The sequence below is a fragment of the Lontra canadensis genome, unplaced genomic scaffold, assembly GCF_010015895.1.
Source record: "Lontra canadensis isolate GAN:19392208 unplaced genomic scaffold, GSC_riverotter_1.0 scaffold13, whole genome shotgun sequence".
Lineage (NCBI taxonomy): Eukaryota > Metazoa > Chordata > Mammalia > Carnivora > Mustelidae > Lontra > Lontra canadensis.
The window spans coordinates 7,929,064-7,941,758 of NW_022631007.1; the positions used below are offsets into that span (position 1 = coordinate 7,929,064).

The 12,695-nt window shown below is 35.5% G+C and overlaps 1 protein-coding gene across 8 annotated transcripts in view; it reads left to right on the plus strand.

Moving 5' to 3' along the window:
* AGFG1 (ArfGAP with FG repeats 1) overlaps positions 1 to 12,695 on the plus strand; it is a 79,125-nt gene that overhangs the window by 14,292 nt on the left and 52,138 nt on the right. For all 8 annotated transcript variants that reach the window (XM_032857391.1, XM_032857392.1, XM_032857397.1 and 5 more), the window contains exon 2: positions 3,042 to 3,135. In XM_032857391.1, coding sequence (XP_032713282.1) covers positions 3,042 to 3,135 — 94 coding nt within the window. The remainder of the gene's footprint in view (positions 1 to 3,041; positions 3,136 to 12,695) is intronic.

The window sequence follows — 12,695 nt, forward strand, 5'->3', positions numbered from 1 at the left end:
TATGATTTTCATCCTAAAAATTAAAATATAACCATAAGTATGCATAATGTTTACAATTTTATTGTCATTTAATCACTTCCTCTTTGATACTGAGGTGTTCCTGATGTTTTCCTGTTATAAATCCTGTTTGATGAACATCTTGGAGATAGCTGTATTTCAGATTCCTGTTTTAGAATAGTTTGTTAAAGGGTACTACTAGGTCAAAAGGTGTGAATGAGGTTCTTGTCTTGATACAGATTGGTGAATTTATCCTACGGTAGTGTAGGAGATTATCAGCTTTCACTTTGGACTTAACAACTTTTTAACAGAATTATTTTATAAGCATGTAATATCTTTATAAAGCTTTTGGAGACTAAAAGGGGAAAAATCGGGGTATATGCTTGCATTGAGAGTATGGTTAATCTGTCTGGGTAAATGGGATATAAAAGGGTGATTAGAGAAGGCAACATGAACAAATGTAAAATTTCCTTGGAGTTACATAATTTGTATAATTATTGTGGCCTGGCAAAATTGTGTCTTGCAGTTGTGTAAATTGAGTCCTATTTTAAATGTACGGAGTCAGCTCACTTAAAGAAGTCCTGTAGTAAATGTTCTTGTTTAGTGGAAAAAAAAATGTCTTTTCATAGTTTGGTTATGAGTTCATTCTGGTTGTATTTGTTTTGTAAGTTCAAAATTTTGTCACATATTTAAGTAATATGAATGCCTTCTTTATGCATAAGTAGGCCTTGTGATACCATAGGGCCATGATATTTGTAAGTGAATAAGCTATATACTGTACTGCTCTTATGAGAGGATATCTGTATAATATAACTAAAAATCAGAGGTTTCCTCATTTAATGTTCTGAGAAATATAGGGGCATAATTCTGTGCTCTAAAATTTCTTATCCAAAACATAAACCATTGTAATAGTGCTCAACATTTTCTCATTAGAAAATTATTCCTTTGCCTTTTCCTTTTTTAAAAAGGATACTGTAAGAGAGGTGGAAAAGTAAACGGTTGGCTGGAATGAAGAAGGACGTATTAGGAAATAAGGAGAGACAAAGTTGCTAAGTTAGATGGAGGAGTAGTAAAATTTAAGAGAACAATAAGTTAATTCCTTCTTAAGTTATTTTGGAACAAGGTAGGATGTAATTACACATCATAAATTAATAAGCTTCCCTGAAAATGGTGAATCTAGTCTTGTTCTCATAATACAGATGAATTGGAAAAAGAAGCCTACTGCTTTAAATGAATAATGGCTTTCCTACATTTTCACTTTTGGAAATTTGGAAGATACTTTTATTTTTTATTTTTATTATTTTTTAAAGATTTATCTATTTTATTTCACAGAGAGAGAAACGTGGGAGAGGGGAAAGAATCTCAAGCATATTCCCCACTGAGTGTGGAGCCCAGGGTAGGGGCGTGGCGTGGGGTGGGGCTTGATCTCACAACCCTGAAATCTTGGCTAGAGCTGAAACCCTGAGTCAGATGCTTAACCAGCTGAGCCACCCAGGTGCCCCCTTGGAGATATTTCTGAAGCCTTAATTTATGATTGCAGATTTACTTGAAAATAATTCATTCCGTAGTTTTTTTCATAGCGAAGTTTGTTTTACAAGGATGAAATTGCTGTACTCAGTTTTTTCTACTGTGCAATCTTTGTTTCTGTATCTTGTAACTTAATCAAGAGTTAGAAGTAATGAGTTAGTTTAAAGTTTAAAACAAAACACCAACAAAACCCAGCTTAACATTTTCCTTCTTCAAAATATGAAACAGATAAAGTGCTTTGCCCTCATTCAAATCATGATTCAAAAGATGTACCATCTATCTCTGACAGTTCTGTCAGAGAGAGAGGAGTGGGATATGATAATTGAGGACCTTCTGTTCTGAATTTCTCTTGTTGTTGAATTACAACATTGTGAATTTCTAGGATTATTATACACCATATTTATTCAAAAATGTTTTCAGGTTATTTTTGGAAGACCTTTGGTTCATTTATTATTTTACATTGTTGTTAAATCTCTCAATTAGCATGATGACTATGACAAATTATGTAAAAGTATTAATAATCTGTTCTAGAACTTGGATTACAAATGAGGCCTTTGGCAGAGGACATGACTTAAACATAATTTTATGAAACTTTGCATAGATTACTTGTTACTTTGCATAGATTATTTAACCCTTATTTTTGTAGGTGGTAGAGTATTATATATACTCTATGTTATAGTTGGACAAAATATATATATAGTTGGACATAATATATAACGTATGTTATAGTTGGATAAAATGTAAATAGTTTTTACTCTTCTCTGAGTGCTTTTCTATGAGTTTTTTATGTGCACTGTAAACATCATCAAGAAACATAGAGATAAAGTTTTCTTAAGGCCATCTATACAGAAAGGCTTCAAGACTGTAAAAGAACTTAAGAGGCATTTAATCATGTATCCAGGTATTTCTTGAGTTCCCTCATGTCTTTTAAGTTTCTTCTTGAGCACTTACTACTTTCTGAGGTGATTGAAAATGTCCTTTATTACAAATTTTTATTTGAATTGAAGGAGAGGTGAGACTTCATTCTTATGGGTTAATAATTTCCAGTTTTCTTGGGTTTTCAGTTTTCAAATCAGCCGAAGCTTAAAGGTAATGGCTAATATGTGTATAGCTCCAAACTTAACAAAATATTGTCATTTTCTTAGGAAATGTGAAAATATTTAAATGGTTAATTACTTTTTGAATTCTTTACCATAGAGTTCTTACATAATCTTCTTCCATTACAAACACAGTAAAGCAATATTTTATTTCCTAGAAGCTCATGTGTTACAGGTGCCATGTATTTCTAACTAGATGGTACTTGAATTTATATTTAAATGCATTATTTAGTGTGAACCTAACTTACCTTGAAATATCTGTTATGGGAATTAATAGTTTAAAATAATTTTTTAATACTTTTAGTTTGTAAGTGAACACTGTTCACTTTAAATGTTTAAATGTGCTGTTAAAAATGTTTTACACTGATGTGTAATTTTTAAGATACATAGTAATAAATTTGTAAATATTTTATCTTTTAGGAGAGGGTTAAATCCACCACACAGGGTAAAATCTATCTCCATGACAACATTCACACAACAAGAAATTGAATTTCTGCAAAAACACGGAAATGAAGTAAGTGTTTTTACAATTTTTAACTTTTTTGTTGGCAGTCATTTTAATAAGATTTAATAAGTTGCTTAGAATGGTGAATTTCACTGTTTAAAAAGTTATCTTTGTATTCTATATTTAGATATTTTAGAATTACTCATTTAATAATGTACTTAGAATTAATATCTACTAAATATCTAATAAATGCCTTTATCCTGAGGTGAAACATGTATCTAAAGAGAAAGAGAAATAACTTTGTGGTACTGTAGTAAACTTCTCTTAGGCCATTGTGTGATCAGCTTTTACTTGAGGTCCCCTCATGCCTTTTTATAATATGCCAAACTTTCTGTTGAGCAGGTGCTGGGAGGAAAGGGGGCTGGCGGTGCTGGCGGCAGCCCATCATTAAGGGGGAACCCAGTAAGAATTTGGAGAGGAGCTTTTTCCTTCCAACTCTGCTTTAATGGGTTTCCAGTAATTGCATTCTGATTGTTTGCTTTCTTGTTTTTGGTTTTATGTTTTTACCATGCTGTTGTAAAAATGGTGATCTAATAATTGAAAAAACTATAAAATTGACAAGAAAAGTGGACATTTTGGGATAAGATTGAGGCAGTCATCCTAATTGATTAATAATAACCATTATTCCTTATTTAATAGGAAGGAGTATTACTTTAAACTATTCTGCCTGCATATTTTTGATAGAAAGTTGTTTTAAGATTTTATTAGTTTTAATTTTTTTCACCCTGAGATGTTATATATAAACATCTTATAATTTGCCTCTCTTTCTTCCTTAACATTTTGATAGTATCTTAAACTTGCTTGTCTTCTTGTTATGCACATGTCATTTTGGTTCTAAAACAGTGAAGTATAAATTAAAAACTATGAAATATTTTTTAATACATGATATAGAGAAGTGAACACACTATTTTGCTGATAAAAAATTATTTTGCATAATCAACTTCCAGACTGATGTGGGAAAATCTAAAGCTAGAGGAAAGGGCAGAAGATTTGTAATGGCTGTAAGTATAGAATAATATATTTACCAATTGAAATACAGTTTGAACTATTTATATATAAAGTTTGAGATTAGACCAGTAGTGTAAACTTTTAGTTGCACTCTTAGAATGTTGGCCTAGAGTGCAAAATTTTGGACATCAAAATGTGGAGTTAGAAATAAATATTATTCTGGGGGCACCTGGGTGGCTCAGTGGGTTAAGCCTCTGCCTTTAGCTCAGGTCATGGTCTCAGGGTCCTGGGATCAAGCCCGACAGCAGGCTCTCTGCTCAGCAGGGAGCCTGCCTCCCCCTGTCTCCCTGCCTGCCTCTCTGCCTACTTGTGATCTCTCTCTCTCTGTCAAATAAATAAAATCTTAAAAAAAAAAAAGAAAAATATTATTCTGTTCTTAGATTAAAAATCTAAATTCAGAGTATTTATTCAGATAAATTCAGAGTTGTAGAACTAAAAAAGTAACGGTCCATTGGAGAAGAAAGTGAAAACATCTGTACCTGTCAAGGAAGTAGCTAAGTTTGGGTGAAGACTGGTCTCCACATACTAAGATTGAAAGAACCTTTAATTTTGGTAAGAACGCTTAACATAAGATCTCCTTTCTTAAAAAAGTTACAAGTATCAATACAGTATTCTTAGAGGGATAGTGTTGTACATTAAGTCTTTAGAACTTCCTCATCTTGCATAAGTGAAGTTTGTACCCACTGACTAGCAACTCCCCATTCCCCCTTCTGAGCCCTTGCCATTTGCCATTCTACTTTCTGCTTCTATGAGTTTGACTGTTTCAGATACCTCATGTAAGTGGAATCAGACAGTTTTTGTCCTGCTGTGAGTGGTTTATTTCAGTTAGCCTTTTGTCCTCAGGGTTCAACCATGTTGTCAAATATGGCAGTCATTAAGATTGATAGCAAAATAAATTTAGAATATATACAAAGAAATCCTTGATTTTGGGCAACTCATATCAAAACAGAAACAGAATGTAAACTTAGAGATGACTGGAATGGGTTCATGAATATTAATCCTAAAAAGAGTTGTGCAAATTGGTAGGCCACTTAAACACTCACCAAGGCACTTGCTATGCTAGGTACTGCGGATGCATTTATAGGCATTTCTCATAGGCTTAGCTGACAGCTTAAAATCTAGTTGGGGAGACAGATAATGTAACAGTGATAGTATGTGTTAGGTAATTAATGGTAACAGTAAAAAGTTTCAGAAGTATGAATATGGAAAGAGGCTCAACTTGTTGGTGAAAAGGACAGGATTGGAAGATCTCATAGAGGTAAAACAGTTAGGACCTAAGCTGGCAGGAAGATACTGGTTTGGTTCATTTGTTTTTAAGTTAGTTTGTTTGTAAGTAATCTCTTCATCCAGCGTGGGACTTGAACTCAAGACCCCGAGATCAAAAGTCACATGGTCTTCTGACTAGCAAGTACCCTGTGGCAGGAAAACATACTGAAGGCAGATCAAACACAGTGCAAAGAAGAGGGGAAATTTATGATAGTTCATACTATTAGAAAATATACCAACTTTTTAAATGTTTGTTAAGGAAGACACACATACTTCGTGTCCCTAAGAACATCTTAAAACCAAAGTATTGGGCTGGGTATATTTAATTCTTAACAATAGTAACAGTATCTGTGTTTTTAAAAACTTAAGAGATGCATAGAAGGTGAGGATTGATAGGAAATGCAGAATGGTTAACAACTTAAAAACTTCATAGACTTTAAATGCAGATGCTTCATTATCAGTTTACCTTATTTAATAAATATTTAAATCATAAGTATAACATGCACAGAGAAAAGTATACAAATCTTAATTTTTCATTCCAAAACATGTTGCCGTATTCTTTGTGTCATCTGTCAGTAGTTTGGAAAGGGCCATACTTAATCACTTACATTTTGGTTTAAAAAGACACTACTGTTGGGGCACCTGGGTGGCTCAGTGGGTTAGTAAGCCTCTGCCTTAGGTCAGATCTCAGGTCATGATCTCAGGGTCCTGGGATTGAGCCCCACATTGGGCTGTCTGCTCCGCAGGGAGCCTGCTTCCTCTTCTCTCTCTGCCTGCCTCTCTGCCTACTTGTGATCTCTGTCTGTCAAATAAATAAATAAAATCTTTAAATAAAAAAAAAAAAGACACTACTGTTATACATCTTATGCATGAATGGGTCATGCCTGAAGAGGAGTGCTTCGCCGGTTAACAGTAAACTGACTGACAGCAGTGTGGGTTCTTCTGCTCTGTCCAGGGGGTTTAGTGTCCTGAGGGCCATATTTGATTCATGATTCCGGTATTGCAGGCTTAAGCAGGTAAGCACAGTGGTTGTTGGATGACTCACAGAGTGATGAATTAACCTATGTTCCACATGCTTTGAACGTTCCTCCAGACATTTATATGTAGGAAAACCTGTGCAGTCATTTGTGTGTTTAACTTTAATCTGTTTTAATGTTTGCATTACAGTTGTGAACAACCTGCCAAAGAAAATCATGCTGCCAAATTCAGGAAAAAGAGTAGGAGGGCACTGCCAAGTTACAGGGCAAAGGACATGGATACAGGGAAGCCGTTTAAGTCACCATCAGCGCAGTGGCCTAGCACATGTGTATATCTAGGGAAGATTGCAGTTTTCCTTCAGTACTGTATTACGAATTGTTCATTGTTTTTGGAAAATCTCAAAACTGATGGCAGTGCCACTTATGGTATTTGAGTCATTAATAAAGTACATCTGTATTGGTCTGTAAGCTGTGGTAAGCAAATTAAGTTATTACTATTTATAAGCATGTACCAAGGACATGCTTAATATTTATAAAAATGCATCATTAGTTTCTATATATGTAGTTTACAAAATACTTGAATATTACTTTAATATCCTCCGACTCCTACAGTGAGTTCAGTCGAGCAGATATGTACATTATTACATTATAGACCATAGTATGCCAGATGTTAGTAAAATATTTTGTGGTGAAGCACTTTTTATTTATTATTTGAGGAAATTGTTTTAACTTTTTTTTTCCAAAGTAAAATATTTTACAAAAAAAAAATCCATATATTTATCTTGCAGTACTTTCTTTTATATCATGATGTTAACTTTGAAAAAAAATCTTTAGGTAATCTATGGTCCTCTAGTTGAAGGAATTTCACTATTGGGTTAACTTCGTCTTCTTCTTCTTCTTCTTCTTTTTTTTTTTTTAAACAGATTTTTATTTATTTATTTGACAGAGAGATCACAAGTAGGCAGAGCGGCAGGCAGAGAGAGAGAGGAGGAAGCAGGCTCCCTGTGGAGCAGAGAGCCTGATGTGGGACTTGATCCCAGAACCCTGAGATCATAACCCACTGAGCCACCCAGGCGCCCTACTGGGTTAACTTCTGATTATTAAAGTTAATGGAAGGAGGGCTGGTGATCAGAGCTATACATAATTCAATAAAAAGAAACTGTATTTGTAATTTTATTTTGAAGCATCAGTTTTTCTTTTCTGGTAGCAAATGAACTCTTCATAATTATGTTTTAGGCCTGAGAATAAAAGAGTTATTACTGATGCTCCACAGGCATACAGTCTACACAGAGAAAATCATGTGTTGTTGACAGTATTGGGTTATTTTTATGCTGGATTATTAAAGTAACCCGCAAAACAAACTACTGCTTTTTAAAAAAAATCCTTCTAAAACAATAAACCCATAAAGTAAGGTGTTCTTCTCTGTTAACGATTATGATGGATTCATTTTTCATTTTTGAAGCAGAAATTCATTAATCACCTACTGTATACCAGGGACTATCCCCTTGGGTACCAGAGATACAGGGATAAGCAAAAGCAGGTATGATTTTGCCCTTATGTAACACTTAGAGTTTAATGGGGGTAGAGAGATAAGAAAGATCATTTCTGTCAATTCCATTTTGGTTAAAGAGTAAGAAAGGGCTTCAGGGTGCCTGGGTGGCTCAGTCGTTTAGTGTCTGCCGTCAGCTCAGGTCATGATCCCAGAGTCCTGGGATCGAGTCCCATGTCAGGCTCCCTGCTTGGCGGGAAGCCTGCTTCTCCCTCTTCCACTCTCCCTGCTTGTGTTCCCTCTCTCTCTGTCTCTCTGTCAGACAAACAAATAAAATCTTTAAAAAAGGGGGGGGGGTTCAGTTGGGAGTTGCAGGTGCTTTGAGAGTGCAGAGACATAGTATTTTTCAGGAAATTATACTTATGATTAAATAGGCCTTACTTTATGAGACAAGCTATTCAGAGCTTTTGGGCAATTAAATTGTATCTTTGGGAGAGATTGGAGCCATTTATAACCACAGGCAAGCACTACCACAAAAAAATACTAGTTTCTAAAAAAAATTTAAGATTCTAAATTCACATGTTCTGATAGTTTTGTTGGAATATCCAGGTATCATTTTATATTTTATATATACCTAGTCTGTTATGAGGTTAAACAGCACACTAGCGGTTATTTCCTAAATAATCCCATCCTGTCTATAGTACGTGATGGTGGTTCTTTGTACAGAATTGTGGACTCTGAAAAGTAGATAGCCAATATTAGGAAGATTGTTTAGGACATTATCAGAGCAAAGACAGTGAGTTTTTGAATGACTTGTGAATCAGCTTATAGAAATATCATGTAGCTTCAAAGTATTGTATTCATTTTTTTTTTTTTTTAAAGATTTTATTTGTTTGAGAGAGAGAGGGAGAGCGTGCGAGCACACAAGCAGGGAGAATGGCAAAGGAGAAGCAGGCTCCCCACTGAGCAAGGAGCCCGATGCGGGGCTCAGTCCCAAGACCCCAGGACCATGACCTGAACCAAAGGCAGATGCTTAACCAACCGAGTCACACAGCCACCCCTAAAATATTTTGAAGTCAGGCAACCTATGAAAACTTTTAGTGTAGTTTTTGCCAAATAATGTAGATATTCAGATGTTTATTGAGTCAAAATCTGAGATAATAGAAATTATAGGGGAAGGATTATCAATATTTTTCTCCCTGCACTGAGTGGTTTTATTATTAGACCCACTGAGCCACCCAGGCGCTCCGGTTTTATTATTGGAAAGATTTTTTTAGTTTTCATAGAATTCAAAAGTGTCATATACATTAATATTTGTTTTATGTATTTAAACTCTGAGGATATTTTAACCTTTATGGTGAGCTTAAATAATAATAGCAAAAGTTGGCTCTTATTTTAGTAACAACATATTCAGTGTCATTACTGAGTGCAGAGCTGAGTTACAGACTGGTTATTCTAGTATCTACACTTACTGTGTTGCTTTTAGCAGAAGTTTGCAAACTATTTCTGTAAGGGACCAGTAAATATTGTAGGCTTTGTGGGCCATCTACATAGTTACTGTTTCATATCCTTGTTTGAAAAAAGCATTAAAAAAAAAAATCCTTTAAACATTTTAAAAACATTGTTAGATCAGGGGCAGTGCAAGAGCAGGCCAGTGGCCCAGTTTGATCTACAGGTAGGTGGTGGGCTTAAGACTCCTGGTCTGTGACATTCCAAAGTTTTCTCAGTGTAAATCCTTTTATAACCTTCCTAGTTAATCTTGCTTCATTCCGAGCAGAAATGTTTTAACTGTAGTGATCTCTGTTTTGTTTTCCATATTTGCTGTCTGTATTCGTTTTCTTGCCATTTTGCCTATGCTGTTTTATTTATTGTGAATCTTTTTTTAAGTCCTGTCAAATTTTTACTCTCCTATCAGGTCTTCCAAGAATATTGTGGCTGAAAGGGAATATAAAACCCCCACTCATACTTTAAAAATTTATATATATATATATATTTTGTGTGTGTGTATATATATATATATATATGCATACACATATATATACACACACGTGTGTGTGTGTCTGTATAGTATTCACTATAAGATACTGCACAGATTTTTTTTTTTAGATTTATGTATTTGAGAGAGAGCCAGAGAAAGAGTGCATGAGTGAGTGGGAGGGAGAGGCAGAGAGAGGGCGAAGGAGAGAATCTCAGGCAGACACCCCACTGAGCAGAGAGTCCCACATGTGGCTTGATCCCAGGACCCTGAGGTCATGACCTGAGTGGTAATCAAGAACTGGTCACTTAACTGATTAAGCCCCCCAGGTACCCCTACACAAAATTTTTATTGCTCTTATAGTTCTTCTGTGTTGGTTTTACTACCTTTGAAACATAAGAGACATTTCTGTGGCATAATCTTATATACCTTTTCATTATACACACAGCAGTGAAAAGGTACAAGACTATATACCCAAGGGAGTTTGAAACTTAAGATCCATGTGAGTTTCATTGGAATTACTCTTAGTAAATTTTTTAAATATTTATTTGATATTTATTTATTTATATATTTTTAATATTTATATGAAAAATCCTGGGTGTTACTCTCCAGAGATTATCATCCTGGATGAGGGAAAGGACTATTTGCATTTTTTGCCAGAACCCCACTGTGATTCTGAAGCTGAGGGCTAGGGACCACCATTTGAGACAACCAGTATAGCAACTAAAGACACCTGACTAGGACTCAGAATAATCTGTGGTCTGGTTTCAGCATCACTAATAAAATGAATCTTGTCACTTTGGGCAAACTGCTTTTCCTGAGCTTCGTTTTCCTTTATAATCTGTGAGAAGTACCTGTTTTGTACCTTTGTTTTGTATATATTGTAACATGCTCTTTTCCAGTGGTGACTGAAAACCCAGAGTATTGAAGAAAGACCTAGATGTTAGGTTGTAACTACTGTTCTGAGCATTTGTTTAATTTTTTTTGCACTGGTATCCAAGTTCACATGATTTATTTCCTTCTAGTTTATTGGCCTCAGCCATTTTAGCTTCTTTTTATCTCAGCTTTTTGTTTGTTTCTTGTTATTAGTGTGTTATCTTTTTAAAAACTTACTTGGATTTAATTAAAAATAGAAATTATTAGTCTTTTTTGTTCCTTTTAAAACTTTTTATTATGGAGATGTTCATATATCTATGCAAGTAGACAGAATGATATAACAAACTTCTACCAACTCATGGTCTTGCTCCTTCTTTATTATTTTGAAACAAACCTGAGACCTATAATTTCATCTATAAACTCTCCAGCGATGTTATCTCTAAAACACAAGGACTTTAAAAAATACATATAATCACAATATATACCATTTTCACATCCATAAAAATTAATAATAATCTAGTTATCTAGCACGTATTCAAATTTCTTTCATAAATTTCATTTTTTCCTTCTTGTAAGAGTTTGTATAAATCAAAATACAAGTAATGTCCACATGCTATGAGTGGTTAATACAGGTTTTGAAACTGTACTGCTGATAAAGGATCAGAGACTAGATGATCACAGTCTGACCAGGCAGCTTCTTGGGCCCTGTATCCCTTGGACTCAGGGAACAAGCCAGTTTTTCTTCTGAGAGCGAGGGCCTCAGACCAGTGGGGCTGGATACCCTGTAACCTGGGGGCCCTGCCATCTTATGTCCCTGGGAAACATAACAGCTCAGATTACTTTAGGCCTTGCAGTCAAACCTACGGCACAGGTACCCTGTGGCACACCTCTAAGGCATAGTCCCTCATCCATGTTTCCTCCACTGCTCCAGCGTCAGCTGTTGTACAGCTTCCTCATGATTGATGTTTAATTCTTAACTACAGAGCAGGAAGTCTGTTTGGCTTCTGTGATAGCAACTGGCATTCATCTTGGCAACACAGGGTGCCATCTGGTTGTGGGGTACTTTATGAACTGGTAAGAAGAAAGTTGAAACAGGCTCTGGGCCCATAGATTTTTGAGGAATTGGTGATGACATTTGAAGACTTCTTCATCTGTTTCATGAAAGTCAAGCCATTCTGCACAGGCAAGGTCAGCTTTGGGAAGGAATAAGCAAAAGCCATGCCCAGCAAGAACTTCATAGAGTTTTAGATTGTGTCTTGTTAGTCTTCTGTTGGACTGTGGGCTCCACCGATTCCCCAAGGACAGTCTCCTACTGGCCTGTAACTCTAGGATCTTTGCTAGGATGGGATGATTGTGATCAGTCATCTTCTGTTGCAGAACTTGTTGCAGCTTGATCCTCTAGATCTTACTGAAGGTGAGTGGGGTCTCCCAGTAGTGAGAATGCTGTGATGGAGCAGCAGCTCTGCTTCCCAGGTTGAGCTACATGCTGCGATGTCTCTCAGAGCCCCTTCTCATGGTTGGTCTTGGCAAGATCTCATCTTAGCAGAGGCTGCTCAAAGCCGCAGCACAGTGACCAGATTTGCCTGTCTTCTGCCCCTCTGTCTCCTAACATTTTATTATGAAGAATTCAAATATACCTAAAAGCGGAAAAATTATGCAGGTACAGTAAATACTGTGCTTTGTTTGCTTTAGCACATATGTATGTATCTGTGCATTAGTCAATCCATCTTAACATTTTTCTTATATTCCAAAGTATGCTGCAAACATTGGTTCACATCACCACTTAAATCTTTAGGATATCATTAATTGAAATTCAGTATTTGTTAAAAATTATTTGAGGTAAAATTTACATTATAAAAATCTTACCTTGGGAAAGAGTTTTAATAAGTACATCCAGTTTGACAACCCAGGCCCCTGCAGAAATAAAGAACATGACCATCTTCCCAAGAAATTCCCTGTCATTCCTTCATATTTAATC